This window comes from Ipomoea nil, unplaced genomic scaffold (assembly GCF_001879475.1).
Source record: "Ipomoea nil cultivar Tokyo-kokei standard unplaced genomic scaffold, Asagao_1.1 scaffold3384, whole genome shotgun sequence".
Taxonomy (NCBI): Eukaryota; Viridiplantae; Streptophyta; class Magnoliopsida; order Solanales; family Convolvulaceae; genus Ipomoea; species Ipomoea nil.
The window spans coordinates 329,331-347,233 of NW_017619812.1; the positions used below are offsets into that span (position 1 = coordinate 329,331).

The 17,903-nt window shown below is 34.3% G+C and overlaps 2 protein-coding genes across 2 annotated transcripts; both read right to left on the reverse strand.

Moving 5' to 3' along the window:
* Positions 1-605: 605 nt before the first annotated feature.
* On the reverse strand, positions 606-2,114 carry LOC109170962 (40S ribosomal protein S5-like). Its single transcript, XM_019320095.1, has 3 exons — positions 2,044-2,114; positions 769-1,035; positions 606-667 (listed from the first exon to the last, which is right to left on the reverse strand). The coding sequence occupies exons 1-3, from the start codon at positions 2,112-2,114 to the stop codon at positions 613-615; spliced, it is 393 nt and encodes a 130-aa protein (XP_019175640.1). The 3' UTR covers positions 606-612.
* A 12,185-nt stretch (positions 2,115-14,299) lies between these two features.
* LOC109170963 lies at positions 14,300-16,087 on the reverse strand. The gene has a single exon (XM_019320096.1). It carries the CDS (start codon positions 16,085-16,087, stop codon positions 14,300-14,302), a length of 1,788 nt encoding a protein of 595 aa, XP_019175641.1.
* Between the last annotated feature and the right edge of the window lie 1,816 nt (positions 16,088-17,903).

Genomic DNA, 17,903 nt, shown 5'->3' on the forward strand with positions numbered 1-17,903 from the left:
CGGGTGGCCACATTTGACAACAAACTCAAATATATAAGCACCTGCACAAGCGCTGCCCCAGCTAAGGTAGATATCACTCCATCAATAGGCATGGCCTGTATTTCAAATACAGCACAGAAGATCCGTATAAAATCTTAATCCTAAGGTAAGAAACATCTTCCCTAATCAATTAATGCCATCAGACATTTGCAATAATTATTTGCCCCATAAAAATAGCTAAGGTGTTGTAAATTACTCATACTTCTAGTATCAAGAAAACAGAGATAAGTAACATAGTGACACTTACTCTGCAATGCCATGTGATAATTTATGTAATATAAACTTTCTACACTATGAAAATGTGATGAAAGAATCAGGACCAACCTCAGGCGCCATCCAGAAGGGAGTGCCCTTACAAGACTTTACATTATTCAGTTTAGTGGCCTGCATGATGTATTAACTGCAACATCAGGCTTATAGAATCCTAAGAAGCTTTCAAAAATTAAATAAATATAAAAATATTTAAAATTCTGCTATAGAAGACCAAAGTGACACCATAGGTAGTGCATAAAGGAGGTCAGAAAATACTCATACCTTTGCAAGGATGAGAGTTGTTAAACTTTCTTAAACTCTCTAACGGTCAGCCTTGGCTACACGGTCAATCTCATCCTTCTTCTTGATTGCATAACTGCAAGTAAATGCCCCGAGAAAAGATTGTCATATTGTGCAGGAAAAACATCCACTTGTATTTGAAATATAATGGTTGAAACAATCTAAAGGTGAATTTACCTGTTTGAGGATCCCTTGGCAGCATTAATGAGTTCATCAGCAAGGCATTCTGCTATTGTCTTTATGTTCCTAAAAGCACTTTGGCGGGCACCTGATGTCAATAGGTAGATAGCCTGGTTGACACGACGGAGTGGAGAAATATCAACAGCTTGACGCCTCACAACACCAGCTGACCCAATACGGGTAGCATCTTCTCTTGGTCCACTGAATTTAAATATCAATGTGTCACAGAAATGAACAATAAAAATGAAAGAACTAACATCAACACTGAATGAATTGGAAAACTAAATAATACCATTGGTTAACACTGTAACTAGACTTGAAGGACAATGATATATGCATTTGATAAGCAATTTACAAAAATCTTGAACCCTAATTACTTACAGGTATATAAGGAATTAAGGAGTGACTAAACCACTTAGGAGACAGTGTAAGATTTTCCCTAATAATATATATTATATATTATATATTAGGGCCTTAATTAAGTGGTGCAAGTTGACTAGGCTTATTAAGTGGTCTGGTTGGACTTAATAACTAGTAGTTGTTAGTCAACCAAACTCTGTGCCTAATATAACCAGGATTGATGGGATACAGGATTATGGATTAGATAGCACATTCAGTTACGGTACTCAGACCGCTCAGTAGATACCAATACACCATCTAGGGTTCTGAGTCAGGTCTGAGGCAAAACATGGCTGACGGTCTACCGTTAAGAGGCAACACAACAGGAACATCAACTATGGCTGGAGATCAACACGGCTACGCTTCCGCTATCATACGATGTTAGGTTTCTCGTATACTATGGTTCATATAGTTAGACTATTGTATATCTAACATTTGGTATCAGAGCCATTATAATCTCTGCCTGGTTGATTGTATTGCCTAGAATCAACATTAGGTTTTTCATATACATTGAGCTTTCGTATATGTTTTAATTCTTTAAACTATACACGTAAAAATATATCTATTCAGTACAGATATAATTATTTAATTTATCGTGTATGTTTTGGGGTGAAATAATTACTGATTATGCCAGAATTATGAATGCTTTTGGTTAATTTGAATATGTATGCAACCTGAATATAATATTCTATTAAAGGCATACATATATTTGTGCTTTCGTTTTACAGTCTGTATGTACATATATATTCGGTTTCATATATGTATATATATACATAGTCAGTTTTTTCCAGAAATAATGAAATAATTTTGAAAAATATTATAAAGTGTTTTTCGAAATATTAAGAAGATAATTTCGAAATATAAAGCATGAACACACTGGCTACAGCCTTGCTTCTTGTTGCTGGATTTTTGGTTATCCGGTGGAGGATCCCACCTGCCTTCATTGTGTTTTTCGCCGGACTAACTATTTTTTCCAGCAATCGCTACCGGCGACGGGGAGCGAGGACGGTAGCGGACTGCGGTGGTGAGCATCGCGTCTCCCTCTCCTCCTTCAGGCAATGCTAGACGACGACGCTGGTTCTTCAGGTGACGGCGGCGCGACTTTGGTTTGCAGGCGGCAGTTGTTGGTGTTGCGCAAAGGAGGGACGGCGGAGGAGAAGCTGGTTTTTTCCGGTGACATCGCCGCTTGTTCCTCTTCTTCAGGTGACGCCGGCGATTGGCTGCCTCTACTCCATCTTCGTGCAGCTGTTAAGGTTGTCGGTCGGAAGCATCGCGAACAGAGGAGAAGCAGGCGACATCTAGCTGCTGCAGCTCCTCGTTTCAATCGACGCTGCTCGTTGACCATGGCTGCTAGGGCTGATTAACGTGGAGAAGAAGATGGTGATGGATTGCAATTAGTTGGGCCGGGTCAGGCCCATTCGGCAGACCCGGTCCAGTACATTTAAAAAAAAAAAAATTCATCTTGGGCCTGATTTTGGTTTTGGGCTAGATTTAGTTGATCCATCATCACATTTAGACTTATTCTAGCTTAATTGTTCAGTTTAATTCTTCCTCAATTAATTATTAAATTATCATTCAATTGTGGGCAAATATTAAGTTTTTAATTTGCTGCTTGAATTTTAATTTAATGTTGAGGTTTATGTTAAATTGCTTTAAGTATTGCAATTTATTTAAGATATATGGGTTAATAATATATTAATATGCAAATTCAAGCATGCTACGTATATTCAGAAATTATTGTTATTGTTATACATTCATAATAGCATGCATTAAGGTTGGATTTAACATATTATTAACTCATAAATTCATCTTTTAAATATCATTCAATTTTGGATCCGTAGGTCAATTTTAGGGAATATGACCTACTAAACCAGCTTGTTTGGTTTCTCCTTAATTTTGAGCACAATTTAGTTTTATGTGTCTCAGGGACTTTAGAACCTATTTTGAACAAGCTATTCAGGACCTATCTTCGGTCATTAAAGTATAGATCCCACCATTTTGATTGATATTTTAATAATAATTATAGCTCCTTATAACATGTTTATTAAGTTTTAATTATTACTAACTACCATATTTTGGTATTCATCGTTGGTAATAATATTAAATTTTGGGTCTATTTCAGTACTTACACCATTTTTATTCATGTTATAATTCACTTGGGTCATTGAGGTTTATGAGCCTAATTTGAATGATTAAGTGCTATAATTATTGTCTCGGCCTGTTTAGAGACATTAAGGATTTAAATGCTATTTTGGCCATTAAGAACTATAACTATTGTTTAAGTTGATTAAATTTTTAATCTATCAATAGTTTTTCAGGGTCTTGATAATATTAAGTCTTTAATTTATGGCAAAAGCAATATAGTTGGTATACTGTTTGTTTAATGGCAATTTGGTTATTACCTTAACTTCAGTCTCCCTAAGTATCATAATAGTCATGGTTAATTATTATGTGGTAAATTGAGATTAGTATTTGGCATCCCTTGATTACAGTTTTGCCATTTATTAAGTTAAATTTGGCATTATTAATTTCTGTTATTAAGTTTAGGGGCTAATCCCGTTTATTACCTCTTCATAATAATTATTATTTCATGGTAATCTACTATATTTGGTACATTGGTATGATTGCCTACTTCATTTTACATGACTATTAATGTTGGTAATTAAGTCCTACCAATAAATTTTTTAATGTACCATTGGACGCCGCATCGAGTTTATTGACATCGATAGTGAAGATTGGGAGAATTCTGGAGTCTTTTCTTCTCTTGTGGATCGTCATCGTTGTTAGCGCAATGGGCAGATGCGGTTTGCATCATTAAGGTTAGCCATTAATTATCTTTTATGATTATTATTGATAATTAGTGCTACAGTTACAGTTAACCGCTAATTTGGACTAGTCACATATTTTATTTTTTAGAAAAATGGAAACATTAAAAGGTGCATTACCATACTTTGATTTGTCATTATTATTAATGTTAATAGTGATTATACTGTTACATATTGCTATTAATAATTAATTACTGATGACATTAATCTTGCTATGGTATTCAGTTATGCATCTTGAACTGTTTTCAAATAAATTTATGTGACAATATTCCAGTTAAGAAAATATCTTTCTTGACATTAATGTTTTTCGGACTTCAAATTTTATTAATTTTTCAAAATTTTATCCGAAAACATTCATAAATGTTAGCGGTTTTAACCATTGTTTTTCCATATTTAGTCTCCTATTTAATGTGATAATATTATTATGGCTATTTATTGCTATTTTGGTTATTTGCAATTTTGCCATTAATAATAATAATATTATCAACTGGGTTATGGAAAGTGATTTTGAATCAATTTTGTAATCCTGGAAAAACATATTTGCTAGGCAATCGACTTTTGCCATTAATTTCATAATTCATTTAGTTTTTTGAATTACGATTGCCCATATTTGGTTAAGTATAATCAATAAAAGTGAAATGGAGAATATTAAACAATTATTAAGTGCTTCTTTTGTTTTTAAGGTAATATTTGTTGGGGAAAAGTACAACTTCAACGCACAATGTAGAAGCCTTTTAAGAAGCACGGACACTATGGTTGTATGGTAGAAAGAAAATCTGTGCCGTATTATAATAACACTACCTTAAAAGCGTTATTTGCCCGATAACGGTGCAGTTAGAACCCTGACACGCTTTTGACAAGCTACACAGACCTACTACAGATAGCTTGCACTAGCAATCACGTAGTCGAACCTCACTATTGCTCAGATTTTGTAGACAAACAAGAGAGGAAGAAAGAAAAGGAAAGTATTTCCTGTTTTGTGCATTTGGACACAAATGGCTTGCCTCCTTATATACTGTAGATGTCTGAGGAATTAAAACAATAGCTTTTCATCTCATCTGTGCACACACTATCTAAATCAAAGGGGAGTGGTAATAAGAAAATCCCATGCAGCCACACATTGTACACAAATCATGGATGTCTATGTTGACTATCCTAATATTGAGCTGCCACTTTGAATGTATCTCCAACAATCCCCCACACATTCAAAGTAGAATGCTAGAAAGGAAAAGGATAATGTCTGAGCAATACAAATGAGCTGATCTTAATGTCAGTGTTTGAGAACTTGAACTGACACATAGTGACACTGAGTAATTTTCTTCCCGAGAGTCATATCAATCTTGAACTCACCGGTTAGATAAATTTTGAACTCGAATGCACACACCAACTCAAAAAGCAAGTTTTACAAAAGTCAAACTCTTTGACTTCTTATGAACACCCTTAGTATTAAAGAATGTTATGTCTGTTTCAAATATGGACTTCTACCCTATCAAAGTCTATCACAACATAGACTTTTAACTCTGACAAGTCTTACCGCATTACAGATTTTTATGTCTTATCAAGTCTATCTCAATATAGACTGTTAACTCTATCAAGTCTATCTTAGTATAGACTACCATTAAAGGCTTATAGAGTAGTTAAGGACATAAATCAGTTGTAAGTCTTTTCTTTCTATCATAGGCTGTTATTTGCAATGCAAATAACAGTTTGTGAATCACAATGTGGTGAAGGTGTTGGACACCCCCACAACTGCACGGTTATCACCATGCTTCTTAGCCACTTAGCTTCTTGGGATAACCCCATTATCTTTCATAAGAGGCGGTTAGCCCTTTTCTACTCAAGTTAGAGATCTCTTTAGGTCTACCTCAACATAGACCATCCCAATTGAGTATAAGTCACCAAGAGCACTTAGCACTCATGTCATTATGCGGTGAATTCATTAGGTTTGTCTCAACAAAACCACCCTTTCTTAAAGAGTTATGAATTCATTAAGAGCTGTAGCTCAACCTCACAAGTACACACACTGTCGGAATGACCAACTAGTGTACTATTTTGTAACTCTTTTCATGGCTTCGTTTGACCACAGAAGTGGGATCCACCACGAATTCATTACCACTTGGACTTTAAGTCCTTCCAATGAGTCAGCGACTAATCCTCATAATTAGCCCTCAAGTAAGTTGATTTCTTGACCAAACTTACATGCACTTTGACGAGTACTTCGTTTACTTGTAAATAATCCATTGAGATTTTCATGTTTAACATGAAACACTCTCTTTAATTTCATCATTATTCTCAATACTGCAGAGAAACTTTTGATGAAAATATAAGGAGTTTATTACCCCCACAATGCAACACTTACAAATATTTTTGTCAAACGTATTTGATCTCTTACCCAGACTGATCTTTGGTGCCCAACCTTAGCTCCTTTGTAGACTGAGTTTTGCTGATTTGCTTTGTGGAACATTATAGAAGCTTCGCACTCTGCCTGATACATGCTCAACAGTTGAATATATTTCAACAGACTTGGTTATCTCAATTGATCACAATTACCCTTTAACTAGAAATTATAGGTATTTCAATATGACTCAACCAAGAGTTTAAATAATATATATACAAATGCTCATTGTTAGTAAGCCATAAAAATAATGTTGTCCACATGCAACATCAAGTTGAACAACATAATCACAAATTTCACATCATATTCTTATAAGAAATTAATCTCATACACAAGGAATATGTTCGAGCTCATATTTATTCGAAAAAAAAAAAAAAAACTCTCAACAATGAGACTTCAGAGTTGCCACTTGCACAATATTCCATTCCCTTGAAGAAATTAAAACTCATATAAAGCATTCATATGATGCAGATCAATATTACTATTGCAGTACTTCAACAACTTATATTGCAAGGCTTTGATTGTTTAACAATATATGAAAGCCATCCTCATTTCAGGTGGAGATCAAGTGGCGCTGTAACTGGCCTGCATGATCAACACCCTACTTCTTAAGCACTCCCAGGTCGAGTGGTGAAGCCGAAATTTACTTAAAAACCATCTTCCTAGACAGAGTGTTCAAGAATGATGACGTTTCCATGTTCTCATTAAATTACAATTGAAGCTTTTGATATATGCTCTTATATTAGTTTAGTAAAATATTTGAGCAATATCTATGCACAAATCATTTCAATCAATATCATTAGTATTCAACATACTAAAGAAATAAGTACTACTCAGTAATCAAACCTAGACAACTCAACTAGAATTCAATACTCAGACAATCATACTTCATGCGAACCCTTAGAACTAGAGCAAATATAGTTACTCAAAATAACTATTTATTTAAAGAGACTCAATACTCATCTTGCTCTGTCAGATTGACTTTTGCTAGTTTTGCCCTTGTGATGGTAGCACTGATGTGCTCGGTGTCCTTGCCTTCTGCACGCAAAACACCTTCCTTTGAACTTCTTGATTTTTCTACTCCTTTTGTTGTAGACAGTTCTGACACTTTGATTTTCAGTTTCATTTGGACCGTACTTTTCTAACAGTGATTCCCAAATGACTTTTGCCGAGTCTTGTTTGATATAGATGTCAAACAAATCGTCACTCATTTGTGACAGAAGGTATCCTCTGGCTGCCGCATTGTCATTTCTAAACTGCATCAGAGTTACACCCGATTCTTGACCCAGAATGTTATCTATTTTAGGACTGTTTTCTCTCGATTCTTCACCGGGTGTGTAATCAGATTCATGGTTAGCTTTTGTAGCACCAAAGGGAGAGAACACAGTTGGAGTAGGTTCAGGTGCAACTGGATATAGCACGTAAATTAAACCAACTTTAATTGTTCAAAGAGAATATGCATTATTTGAGCCCACCTACTGTAATTTTTTCCATCAAGCGCGGTAATTTTTGATAGATCGGGTATGACAAAAGGTGCCATAACGCTAAAGGTTGACTGTTGCACAATAACGCTTTTAACTATTGGCGAAAAGCACAACGTCAACGCGCGATCTGGAAGCCTTTTAAGAAGCACAGACACTATGGGTGTATGGTAGAAAGAAAATCTGTGCCGTGTTATAATAACACTACCTTAAAAGCGTTATTTGCCCGGTAACGGTGCAGTTAGAACCCTGGCACGCTTTCGACGAGCTACACAGACCTACTACAGATAGCTTGCACTAGCAATCACGTAGTCGAACCTCACTATTGCTCAGATTTTGTAGACAAACAAGAGAGGAAGAAAGAAAAGGAAAGTATTTCCTGTTTTGTGCATTTGGACACAAATGGCTTGCCTCCTTATATACTGTAGATGTGTGAGGAATTAAAACAATAGCTTTTCATCTCATCCACACACTATCTAATTCAAAGGGGAGTGGTAATAAGAAAATCCCATGCAGCCACACATTGTACACAAATCATGGATGTCTATGTTGACTATCCTAATATTGCCATGCAGCCACACATTGTACACAAATCATGGATGTCTATGTTGACTATCCTAATATTGAGCTGCCACTTTGAATGTATCTCCAACAATATTAAGAAAAAGGGAAAAAACAAACTTGAGTAGGATCAACTCAAATGCAAATTATTTTGAATTTAGGAAGCGGAAGAATTGAATTGGGAGAAAAAAAATAGCAAACAAAAGTAAGGGAAAAGAAATTAAGGTAGGAAAAAATAAACAACGGGAATAGGAAAAGCAAAAACAAATAGTATGCAGTTTTTAAATGGACTAATGACTGAATAAATATCAATATTAAAAAGGATAATTAAACGATAATAATAATAAAGTGATAGAATTAAAGAATCAAGCTGTTAAGGAATGGGGAAATTAAATAAAGAGAAGGGAAATAAAAAACAAATATAAATTGAATACTAAACAATTATTGAAAAAGTGAAAAGAAAAAAAAAAGGAATCAAATTGCACAGTAAACAAATTAGAATCAATATGAATCAGAAAGTTAAATAACAATCAAATTGAAAAAGTCGGAACATGAATTAGAAACAATTTTTAACTGCATTGTAAATCTAATATCACCAACCAATTAAAGAAATTAATACCTCCCTAAAATTAAACAATTTAGCAAAGATCAGTAATTAAAATTAATAAATAAAATAAACAGCAACTAAGCTTAGAATTTGGAAATTGATTAAATAAAAAGTGTTCACAATTTGGGAATTGAAAATTAAAGCAAAAGAGTACTGCAATTAAATGGAAGGAAACAAACAAAGACCAGAAAAATCAATTTGTAAAATTTTAGAAATTAACCCTTCAGCAATTTGATTTATAAACTAATAAAAACCACTGCAAACATGCAATTGAATTCTAAAACCTGGGAAGTGAAAAAAATGCCAAAACTAATTGTTGTTGCTGCCGCCCAGAAAAGGATTTGTGCTAAAATTAGACTAATGAGCTAAAAAAAGACTAATGAGCTAAAAAAAAAAACACGATTACATTGAAAGAGGAAAAACAAAATTTGCAATAATAAAAAAAAACAAACAATTACTAAGAAATAAAAAAAAATAAATTGCAACGTAAACCAATTCCCTGGCAACGACGACAAAAATTGATGGACAATTTTAATATATATGTCCTCGCAAGTGCACAAGTCACTATAGTAATAATATGCAAAGCAAAGGTCGAACCCACAGAAAATTGTACAATGCAATTTAATAACTTGAAATTAATTAACTCAATAATTTAAAGTACTAAAACCAATTGCCAATAATAAGAACGCAAAATAATTTAAATTGAAGTTAAACAAATGAATAAGTGAATCAAAACTCAAGAAAGTGAACAAGTAATCTAAATAATCAGAATTGAAAAAAAGGTCTAGGGACATGAACGCAATATCACTATTGATTTTGCACTTGAGTCTAAAGCTACCAATAAGAAATATCAACCCTTAAAGTTGAATTAAATAAAACTTAGCAAATTAATAGCAAATAAAATAAAGCGTAATGGCAATTTGACACTAAGGAGGGTGTATTCAATGAAGACTTTTAAAGAGTTTCAAAGACTTTTGTAGAGATTTTGTAGACTTTCCTAGAATCTTTTAAACTTTTATCAATTTTGTAAGAGTCTTTAAAAATCCATAAGACAAACATTTATAGACTTTTAAAAACTTTTTCGTATTAAAAAGTCTACAAAAGTCATTAAAATTCTAAATTGAATACACCCTTACAAACATTTCATAACTTCTACTAATACATTATATATAATTTTTGTACAAAAATATATTTATATAAATCATAAATAAATTAATGCATTGCAAAAAATAAAAAATAAATATTGATTGTCACAGAAAATGGATTATATTATACATAAAGAAAATAGATTAATCAATTAATATAATCTATTTTCACTAAATAACTTTATTTTTACCTTTACTCCTTTCTTGATCCACCATTACTATAAAATAAATAAGAACCTCAAAAAATTCAACTTAACACAAATACAAATATTAATAATTAATGAACATATAATAACATAAAATTATATATATTAATTATATAAAAAAAATTGTAAAAATTTGAGTATATTAATTCTATTTATTACAACAAAAATTATAGAATATTTATGCAGCAAGCAAATTTGCTGCGAACAGTAGCAAGAAATTCTTGCTGCTGTTCGCAGCAAACACAAAATTACATAAATATAAAGAAAAAAAATTTACAACGTATAATATTATGAAAGTTTGAACGTACTGAAAATTGATGAAAAATTTGTGTGGTTTAGATAGAGGAAAAAAAGTCTGTAGAGAAAATTGAAAAGTTTAGGGTTGGAGGGTCGTATTTCATCTATTTATATTAATGAAGAAAAAGTCTACAGAAGTCCTATTCTGATAGAGTCTATGAAAGTTGATAAATATTTGAATACCAGTAGACTTTTAAAGACTATATAAAAGTCTGAAACGAATACCAGTGTACTTTTAAAGACTTCTGAAAAGTCTGAATCGAATACCGGTAGACTTTTAAAGAGTCTTTAAAAGTCTAAATTGAATACCATCAAACTTTGAAAGTCGTTAAAAGTCATTAAAACTGTTTAAAAGTCTGGATTGAATACACCCCCTAAATCAATTAGCAGATTTAATAAAACTTGGGAAAACGACCATTAAAAGCACTTCGAATAAAACTAAGCATTCTTGGACTTATTGTCCACAAAGCAATTCATTTTACAAAATAGGAATTGAAGAATAATAACAAGCATTGCAAATTGAAGAAAAAGAGAAATAACACCAGGAAGAGCACTGTTGTGAAGAAGCTGCCACGCTGCCCAAATGGAATTGCCGCCGAACAAGAGCTTGTCGACGACCGCAGTTGCCGGAGCCGATCCGCTCCTTTAAGAATTATCCGGTCAGAAGATGTCCCCCTCTCTCAATTGTCATAACTCTATTTAAATTACTATAGCCCCACTGCTCCACCTCAAATTCGCCTACAAAATAGCACAATCACGAACGGCTGCAATAGAACAGCTCTCCTTCCAACATATTTGCAACATTTCTTTCCTTTAATTCCATGAAGCCATTTGTTAAATTCCTGCTGACCGTATGAAAGAGAGATAGAGAAACTAATGCTTATTCACATCTATAATCTATAATTGAAGATAAAACAAATAAAAAGCTTAAGCTTTATTAATAAACTAATTACAAAAATTAATAATAAAAGTAGGTACAAAATTAATTAAGTAGTGCTTATTAATTCTAAAAAAGTTCATTTAAATTAATACAAAATAATGCTCATCAAAATTAGACAAATACTCTGAGCAAAATTCTATAGCTTCTTCAGAAATATAACACTTGGCTATACAACCTTCAGGTCGATTGCGATTTTGCACATAACCTTTCAAGATTTTCATATATCTTTCAAATGGGTACATCACTGCGGGAAATCAGCGTTTTTCCGACCTCATTTCCGACCACCTAAAAAATTGGTTGCAAAAAGTGACTTTTTCCATTTTTTCGTCATTTTTTCGACGAGGGGTTACAGTGGTCGGAAGTTGTCGGAATTCCCGACCACATTTTCTAAGTGGTCGGAAATTCCGACCAGATTTCCTAAGTGGTCGGACTTTTCACAAAATCTAATTTCTAAATTAGTTATTTTCCGACCACCAAGTAAACGTGGTCGGAAAGTCTTTTTCTTTTAATTTTTTTTTTGTTATTTATTTAATTTTTGAAAGCTTTTATTTTTGTTATTAGTATGGTTTAATGGTATGAACGCCACATGATATATCTTTTTATTATTGATTATTTCACTCATATTTTTTTTAAAAAAATTCCAAATTCACTGGCCACAGCAAAGATAACTCCTTGACTGTGTTGCTGGTTACCTTTAGCGAACCCACAAATTCTTTCATCGAACCAGGACATAAAGGATCATCTACCTTGAGTCTTTTGTAACATGCCTGGTAACACGGCTTCCCAAACCACTCTAGCTTCCCGTCAGGTGCGAAGAATGTGCTCAACAGATTCCTCTTCGTTGCCACATGCCTCGCAGCTACTGCACTAGGTGAACTCACACTTCTTTCTATTTATATTTGACATTATTCGATCCTGCCTAGCCAACTAGAGAAAGGTGTGGATTCTACTTAGCACTTTTAGCTTCGAAATGTTGCTCCATGTTTTCGAATCCACCCCCTCTGCTATGTTTGTGATCATCCCGTAGGCTGAGCTCACTGTGAACGATCCTACGTTTCCTCTACCCCAGCTAATGGCATCCTCTTGACTATTGTCAGTTAGTATCACGATAGCAATAAGATTCAGCTAGTCTTGTGGTTAGTATCACCATAGCGATAACGATTTTTAAAAGTCGTTGTCTATGTGCATTTTTTTCTTTTGTTAAGACAACGATTTTATTTAACCGTTGTCATCAAGGACGGGCGGAGCCACCCCTTGGGGTAGGGAGGCCCTGGCCCCCCACCCCACCTCCCATTTTTAGTAAATATATAAGTATATATTATTATAATATGGATAAATTACACTTTTGGCCCCCCTCCTAATTTTTTTTTAAAAATAATCTATTATGTATATATTAAATGAACTCGAAAGCTACACTTTTCGTCCCTAAGTTATGGAATAATTGTAAAATTTTTCCATAAGTGTTGATCGTGTTCACATTTCGTCTCTAAGATATAATTGACGTTGCAAATTTCGTCCTTTTAATAACTGGTTGTGGTCACTCTTTCTTGTGGAACTACCAAGAGATGGTCATTCCTGTGGAACTACCAATTTTCTCTTGAACAAAGTCTTTCTCCTAAACATATATAAACATATATTAATTATTATTATTATTATTATTATTATTATTATTATTATTATTATTATTATTATTATTATTATTATATAATGATTAGTTAATAAGGGCAAAGTTGGAATAATTCAAGGTAATATAAGATTACTTAAAAAAATGAGGGTAATTACATTACCGCCACATCAGCTTTCAGATAATATAGCATTACCATGTAATCTTATAACTTGAACCAAACAAGGTAATAGAACATTACCAGACTCAGATTACCTAGGTAATCTAAGATGATCTGAACCAAACGCCCCCTTAAATAATTGTATTCTACTATATACTTAGACAATTATATTCTAAAACACAAATAAAATTATCTCTCTCTCAAATAAAAAAACACAATTAATTGACTTTAATTTTGACTTCCCTCTCTTTACCCACCTAAAAAAATTATCTCCCTCTCAAATAAAAAAGCTTTTAAGTTTCCCGCTTAAACAAAAGCTAAACACATGGTTCTTCTCATCGTCTCCGCCACTAGGGTTTTATTTCAGACAAAAGCTTTTAAGTTTCCCTCTCCTCGCTCCAGGGATGACCCTCCACCCCTACCATTCTTGTTCTTCTACTCTTTCAGATCTATAGTTTTCTTTTTGCAATCCTTTTTTTTTTCTACAGATGTTCTCACCGGCGACGACCATTTGTGAGGCGAGAGCAGCGGCGGTGAGTTTTGGCTTCGGCTTTGACACAAGTGGCGAGGGCTTCAATAGTAGGTCAATCATTCTTTTTTCATACATATTATGGTTTTTTTTCCAGAGTTGAACATAATTGGTGGTCGGAAATACCGTGTTTTCCAGTAGTGCATCCATCTATACCACACTGGTCCACACAATTTGACCTCTCTCACAAAATGAACAGTTAAGTGAACCATTATATCAAAAAAATGAAGGAGGAAAGTACTTTTCCAGCAAACACAGCGTTGTCACAATCTCATCTTGTATCGCATCTAACTTTGAGGCATCTATCACTTTGCTACATATGACATTAAAGAAAAAGCACAACTGAATGATAGCATACCTTACATGTTTGTCAACACACCTCGAATAGCAACTGGAAGCAACTGTTGCATGAAAGTGTGACAATCGTGAGATTTAAGACCAACAAGTTTCAACTCCTTCACATTGACAAGGTTTCTCACATTAGATGAATAGCCTGTTGGGACTTTCATATGTAACAAAGAGTTACAAACTTTCTTTTTCTCGTCTTTGCTTAGTGTATAGCAAGCAGGTGGCAAAAACGTTATCTTCTCCCCTTGTTTTAGTGCCAACTCCATTCTCATATTCATTTCCACAAGGTCTAGTCTAGCAGCTACCCCATCTTTGATTTTTCCTAGGATGTCAAGTAATGTGCCAATAATACTTTCACACATATTTTTCTCAATGTGCATGACATCATGAACATGCCGAACATGCCGAACATGCAAATGCTTCCAATACTCAAGCTCAAAGAAAATTGATTTCTTTTTCCAACATGATTCACTATTTTTTCTTTTAGCATTTAGCTTGCCCCTCTTTTTTCCCCAACAACAATTGATCCCCTCAACCGTTTTCAGAACATCATGGTCACTCAATGGTTTTGGTGCTAAGTCGAATTCTTGCTTACCATCAAATGCCTTCTTTTGCCTTCGATAAGGATGAGTTTTACATAAAAATCTTCTATGTCCTGTGAATGTCATTTTCTTACTATGCTTCAACCTCTTGGCATATGTATTCTCACCACAGATAGGACATGCATGATATCCTTTGACAGTGCAACCTGATAAGTTCCCATATGCTGGGAAATCATTGATCGTCCATAGTAAAATAGCTTTAAGGACGAATTTTTCTTGTCGGTATGCATCATATGCTTCTATACCTTCTTCCCACAACACTTTTAAATCGTCAATCAAAGGTGCCAAATAAACATCAATGTCATCCCCGGGTTGTTTAGGACCAGAAATCAACAAATTGAGCATCATGAATTTTCGCTTCATACACATCCAAGGAGGAAGATTGTATGTAATCATGATGACTGGCCAACAACTATATGTAGAATTCATTACACTATGGGGATTTATCCCGTCTACAGATAAAGCCAATCTAAGATTTCTTGGCTCATCAGCAAAATCTGGACACATATCATCTACTGTTCTCCTACACGATGCATCAGCTGGATGACGCAAGTAACCATCACAAACTTTATTATCAATATGCCAAGTTAACTCCTTAGATATATCCTTGTTCCGAAACATTCTTTGAAATCTTGGTATAGGTGGAAAGTACCATAACACCTTTGCAGGAACTCCTATGGATATCTTAGAATTCTTGCCTATCTTCCACCTTGAAGTTCCACAAGTAGGGCAATTAGTACAATTTGCATTCTCCTTCTGATATAAGATACAGTCATTGGGACACGCATGTATTTTCTCATAGTCCATTCCCAATGCAACCAAGCTTCTCTTTGCCTCATATAAAGAAGAAGGCAATACGTTGTAAGTTGGAAGCATTTTTGCAAACAAATCTAGAAGGTCCGTAAAACTTGCATCGCTCCAACTGTATTTTGCCTTCAAGTTATATAAATTCACTACCGGTGACAGTTTTGTAAACGTAGTACATCCAGCGTATAGCCGTTTCTCTGCATCTTCAAGTAATTTACTAAATTTGTTGGGATCCTCAACGTATTCATCATAAGCAGCATTTACCATACCTATAGGGTTTTCATCAACAAGCTTATGCTCCTCTCCCCTAAGATGATCAGTATCATCTATTGAGTTGTTTAACGTAGCCTTCTCCCCGTTCCATATCCATGACACATATGTTCCATCCATTCCATTACAGTACAAGTGTGCCCTTATAGTATCAAGAGGTTGCTTCCTTAGGTTGCCACATATTGCACATGGGTATGATATTGAATTAGGATCAACGACATTTTTTTTAGCAAATTGTAAAAAAGATTCTACTCCAACCTCATATTCATAACATAATCTATCTTTTGACATCCATTCTTTGTCCATTGTTTATTTATACACTAATGCTACAAAACAGTCAAGTAACAAGAAAAATAATGTATATATATATATATATATATATATATATATATATATATATATATATATATTCAGGTCACAGAATTTGGCTCTTTCTTTGTTATTCATGCATGAATATTTGCACAAAATTTTGGAAAAACAAGTGCTTTCTTGTTCACATACGAAGTCTACACCTAGATGGAAAAACAAAATTCACTTCATAGCTTAAGTTGATACTGCAGTTGCGATTATAGAGTGGTTCATCAAGCATACACAGAGATTGAATACAAATAAACAACTCAAATACAATGCCAAAACAGCTTGCTTAATAATCTTCCATGGGACCAATGTGTATAAAGCCTACTGAACCAAATATGATTTTACAGAACCACAATGGTAACTTGCAGCAGATTTATTTAACTTTTGTTAGTTTGTAACAAATAATTTTTTTTTAAAAAAAATAGAAACAAAAAGTAGATTTTAAATAGACAACCATACAAGATTAAAACAATTTGACACAGATGCAAGGCAGCTAAGAACAGGAAACTTACAAAGCGGAAGAAGACTACCATTGTTAAAGTACCTCCAAGGAGAATATGCAGACCATTTCTATATATAGCATGTTTCATTTATTAATTATTCATTACAAGAACTCTGATTCTGAAATAATGATACTGTGGGGCTATCTTGATTTTAAAGAATCAGATATCACAATTATACTCTAAAAAATAATCTATTGATGGACAAAAGTCACAAAACTGAAAATAATATGTTGTCCTAATAATTTATTATATTTATTTCCTAATACATGGTTAATGGAAAACCACATATCTTAGAATTGAAAACAGAAAATAAAGCCATGCAATAAACTATTTATACACTGCCTCATCCAACCCCGCACAAGTATGGATAACGGGTGGACTTTTGCAAATAAATTTAAGTGGAAAGGGATGAAGGGAGTGAAGCTCAGAAGTACTCACAAGTTCTGCAACTTGTTATTCACATTAAAAGTATATTATGTATGCTCTTTGCATCACTTCAACAATGAAAGCAACAATCAGAACAAGTTCACATATACAGAAATAACCACTTCGTCCTTCTTGCATATATGGTGTCAAAATTAATCTGGGGTTTAAGAGCATTCACATCTAATAATCCAATAATTAATCTAGGGTTTAAGAACATTCACAACCTAACAATCCAATAATTAATCTAGGGAATAAGAACATTCACAACCTAATAATCCAACAATTAATCAACGGTGGAAGAGTAGGGATGAGGCGATGGTAGTAGAGGAGGGAAGAGGTGTAGGTTGAGACGGCAGGTGGGAGCGACGGTGAGGGTGAGACGGTGACGCAGGTGGGAGCGACGGTGAGGGTGAGACGGCGGCACAGGTGGGAGAGACGGTGAGGGTGAGATGGGAGCGATTGCAAAGTCGGCGCAGGTTCTGCTGACGGCGACGGGTTGGGCTCAGCGACGGCGACGAAGGCTTCGGCGCTGGTTCTGCTGAGTGCAAAGTCGACGGCGATGGTGAAAATTTTGTGTTTATTGCTAAGTGTTTGAGGTGCGACGTTCTGCTGAGAGGGAAATTTTGTTTGAGGCGCGAAGAAAATTTTGT

Coding starts and splice junctions, on each gene's coding strand:
- LOC109170962 (XM_019320095.1), bottom strand. CDS start 2,114: ATGAAGGCAGGTGGGATCCTCCACCGGATAACCAAAAATCCAGCAACA. Junction 1,036..2,043: donor AGCAAGGCTGTAGCCAGTGT/GTTCATGCTTTA, acceptor CAATTCATTCAG/TGTTGATGTTAGTTCTTTCA. Junction 668..768: donor GCCAAGGGATCCTCAAACAG/GTAAATTCACCT, acceptor ATTTACTTGCAG/TTATGCAATCAAGAAGAAGG.
- LOC109170963 (XM_019320096.1), bottom strand. CDS start 16,087: ATGGATGGAACATATGTGTCATGGATATGGAACGGGGAGAAGGCTACG.